The sequence below is a fragment of the Myotis davidii genome, unplaced genomic scaffold (genome assembly GCF_000327345.1).
Source record: "Myotis davidii unplaced genomic scaffold, ASM32734v1 scaffold701, whole genome shotgun sequence".
In the NCBI taxonomy this organism is placed as follows: Eukaryota; Metazoa; Chordata; class Mammalia; order Chiroptera; family Vespertilionidae; genus Myotis; species Myotis davidii.
In genome coordinates, this window is record NW_006291552.1 from 804,136 (window position 1) to 808,160 (window position 4,025).

At 44.0% G+C, this 4,025-nt stretch overlaps 1 protein-coding gene across 1 annotated transcript in view; it reads left to right on the forward strand.

Annotated features, from left to right (window-relative positions):
- Positions 1 to 3,865: 3,865 nt before the first annotated feature.
- LOC102751807 (RING finger protein 17) overlaps positions 3,866 to 4,025 on the forward strand; it is a gene marked incomplete at its 3' end in the record, with an annotated part of 67,294 nt that continues 67,134 nt past the window's right edge. Inside the window, exon 1 of the mRNA XM_006765066.1 lies at positions 3,866 to 3,995. Within this exon, the coding sequence (XP_006765129.1) occupies positions 3,866 to 3,995 (130 nt within the window). The remainder of the gene's footprint in view (positions 3,996 to 4,025) is intronic.

Here is a 4,025-nt window from a genome sequence, read left to right on the forward strand (position 1 = left end):
ACTGGGCCTCTAGTACAAAGTTATAAAAACACAAGGAGCCTTAACCAGTTTTGCTCAGTGGATAGAGCGTCAGCTTACAGACTGAAGGGTCCCAGGATTGATTCCGGTCAATGGCATGTACCTTGGTTGCAGGCACATCCCCAGTAGGGGGTGTTCAGTAGGCAGCTGATTGATGTTTCTCTCTCATTGATGTTTCTAACTCTCCCTCTCCCTTCCTCTCTGAAAAATTAATGAAATATATTTTTTAAAAAACACAAGGAAACAAATCATCATGAATGAAGTTTAGAAAAAATAAGTTGCAGCACTGGCAGGTGTTGCACAGTGGTTATAGCATCAGCCCACACACCAAAGGGTCACGGGGTTGATTCCCAGTCAAGGGTTGCAGGTTTTATCCTGGGCCCTGATCAAGGCACAGGAGGCAACCAATGGATGTGTCTCTCTCACATCGATGTTTCTCTCTCTGTCTCTCCCTTCCTTTCTCTAAAACTCAATAAAAACATATCCTGGGTGAGGATTAAAAACATGAGAAAGGAACACACTATCCAAAACAGTTGAAATTCAGCTGAAGAGAGAACTGATTACGTGGGAGATATATATATATATCCGTTGCACGAAGATTCGCAATAGGCCTTCCTTCCCCTGGCTGCTGGCACTGGTTTTCCTCTGGCACCCAGGACCCAGGCCTTTTGTCCGGCCGCAGAGAGGCTTGGCTTCTCCGCTGCGGCCACAGCAGAGAAGCCAAGCCTCTTCACTCTTCAGGCTTCAGTCTTCAGGCTTCACTCTGGCCGGAGCCTTAAGTCTTCGCTCCATGCCTGTGCATGCAAATTAACTGCATCTTTGTTGGGTTAATTTGCATAGTTGCTCTGATTGGCTGGTGGGCGTAGCGGAGTGACACCAATTTGCATGTTTCTCTTTTTTTTAGTGTAGATAAGGCTAATATTCAAAGTGTCCCCTTGGGAGTTTGACCAGGAGACCGGGAGTTCAATCACTCACTATGATGTGTGCTGACCATCAGGAGGCGGCACAGAATGAAGGATGGCCCCAACCAGCAGCCGGCAGCCAGGGAAGGAAGGCCCCAGCCAGCAGCTGGAAGGCCCAAATTGGCCCTGATTGCCAGCCAAGCACAGGGACCCTACCAGTGCTCGAATTTTGTGCACGGGACTCCAGTTATCTAAATAAAAACCAAGAGCATTAGTCACTAACATATCTTCACTAAAGACATTTCTTCAAATGTCCTTAAAGAAAAAAAAATTATCCTAGAAGGACATATGAGACACAAGAAGGAATAAAGGATTGGCCAACATGTGAGTAAATGGCCAAACCAGGTTAGCTGGGTACAAGGAGGAATAATTAAAGCATTGGCCAACATGTGAGTAAATGGCCAAACAGACCCAATAAAACCAGGTTAGCTGGGTACAAGGAGGAATAATTAAAGGATTGGCCAACATGTGAGTAAATGGCCAAACAGACCTAATAAAAACAGATTATATGGATAAAATTAAATCATTTCTTAAACTTGTTGGAAGGTACATGAGTTCATATTATTTTTTATTCCTTTTTGTGCAGCTAACAAATTTTATGATAATTTTTTATCCTCGCCAAGGATATGTTTATTGATTTGAGAGAGAGAGGAAGGAGAAGAGAGAGAGAGAGAGAGAGAGAGAGAGAGAGAGAGAGAGATGGTTGTTTCCTATATGCACCCGACTGGGGATCAAACCCGAAACCTAAGTATGTGCCCTGACTGGGAATTAAATCCGAAATTTTTTGGTGTATAGGACGACACTCCAAGCAACTGAGCCACTTATCCAGGGCATGATAATTTTTTAATAGTGCAGGGAAGAGTGTTCCAGGCAAAGATCTTGAGGTTGACCTACTTACAGAACTGAAAAATGCCAATGTACCTGGAACATAGAGAGACATGGTGCAAAATGAAGCTTCAGAGGCCTTGGAAGCCATTTTAAGGATCTGTCACAGTCAGTGGGAAACCACTAAAGGACTCCAGACAAAAGATTTAAATAATCTAAATTACATGTTAAGATGATAATTATGGCTTCTCTTTTTTGAGAGGACCCAGTAAGTATTAAGACCTGACATATGGGGTCTAAATATTTATCATTGTATTTCTTACTGGCCCTGATTTATCCAAGATTTATTTAACTTCTGGAATTACCAAGGGCATACTTCTCTCCAGCACAATTGATGATATTCAGAGATGACTCCTCTGTACTAGACCACATTAGATGCATATCATGACCCAAGAAGAACCCCTATGCAATTAGACTGTCATTATTCTAATTGCAGTACAGATATCCTAGTGTAAAAGGGGATTATGGCTACTTGCTAGAACAGTAGTGACTGCAGGGAGAAACGTGAGGGTTTCCAGGAGCAGTTGGTGGTTCAAAGGCTGCGCCATGAAGGATGAGGAGAATACAAGTCGATAAAAAGGAAGGAGTGGGCATTCTAGATAGGAGAACAGGGAAAACTACTCACAACACTGTAGACGATTTCAGCATGTTACAGGGGAACATTGGCTCAATTAGTACTCTGAGTTTCATTATGGATTAGTAGCAGAAACGATTGGGTGGGTGGCATGGGGATGGGCTAAGGAAGCGATACTTTTACCTGAGGGCAACAAAGTATAAAGATTTTTTATCAAGAGTGAGCTTCTGAACTTCTGTTTATATTTCAAAAAAATGTTGTAGGAAAAATAAGGAATATCTGCAGGCTTTTATTAATGACTGAAAGTTCCCTGCCATCATCTCCAGGTGCTTCCTCCGTGATCCACCTGCCACATTGCCACCAGATGACTCCATCCTTTGGTCACACACTTAGCAAGCACTCTGCAGCTTTAAGGGCAAAGTCCAAACTCTTTAGCCCAATATTCAAGACTGTCCAAAATTCCATCCCAACATACCTCTCCAAAAATCTCACTTTAAGGAAATTAATACTCTGGCCAAATGATCTCTAAATTTTAAGAGGCCACTGCATCTCGTTCCTACTTTCTCTTGCTTATACTGTTCCTTTTCACTGGAATGCCTCCTTCCCTCTGTTTACTCCTGTAAGTCCCACCTAAGTTTTAAGGTCTAATGCAAACCCTCTGTCCTCTAAGAAGGCTTTTTATAGCATATTGACATCATCTTTCCAGAGTGCAGTGATTTTTATTGTCTCTACCCTCTAACACTAGCTATGTAACACTAGCTATATAACAAAATTACTACAAGCTACCTTAGCAGAAGTTACTGTTTTAGGTAGAGGTTATAAACCTGTTCCTTATAAATTCTTTGCTTCCCCAACCACTCCCAGCTCAACAACTGTTAGTAATGATGGCCACCCCTTAGTTTGAAGTACTTAATTGAATTTCCCCCACCAGTAGCCACTGATAGTTCTCCATTGGGGCTACCAGTAGTCAAGCCCTCAAATCCTTAGCAGATGATTCAAATACGGAATTAAAATACTTTTTTTCCACAGGTTTAGACTTTCTGGCCTTGATAACTAGTGAAGGGGGAATCCCTTCAATATAAGGATTGATTACTGCCTGTGAGGTCCACACGGTGTAAGTAATAATACGTGAAATCTGGACTTGAATGCACTGAATGCTCAGGGGGTGGCGCTTCTGAGGTTTGAAAGTAAATGGTGCTTGAAAACCTGGCGTCCTTACTTGATATGAAGCCTCTGGGGTCAAACTAAAAACAGTCAGCCTTCCGCGCACGTGCATGGCCGCAGGCGAGGGTCAACTGGGGGGGGGGGCTTTAATATCTCAGCCTGCTGATTGGCTACCTTCAGAGATTACCTTCGATGATTGATCGCTGGCGCGAGGGACGCTGGGACTGGCACGCGGTACTTTCCTCGGGTCTAGAAGGCAGCAATGGCGGCAGAATCTTCGACAGCTCGGCTCACCCTGCCTTCCTGTCAGCAGAGGGGAAGGAAGGGTCGGCCCTGGGTAGCTGCTGAGATTCAGTGCACTCGGTGTGACAGAATGGTGACCAAAGCTTCCGGTAAGGATCCCGGGGGTGGGCTTCGCGGGC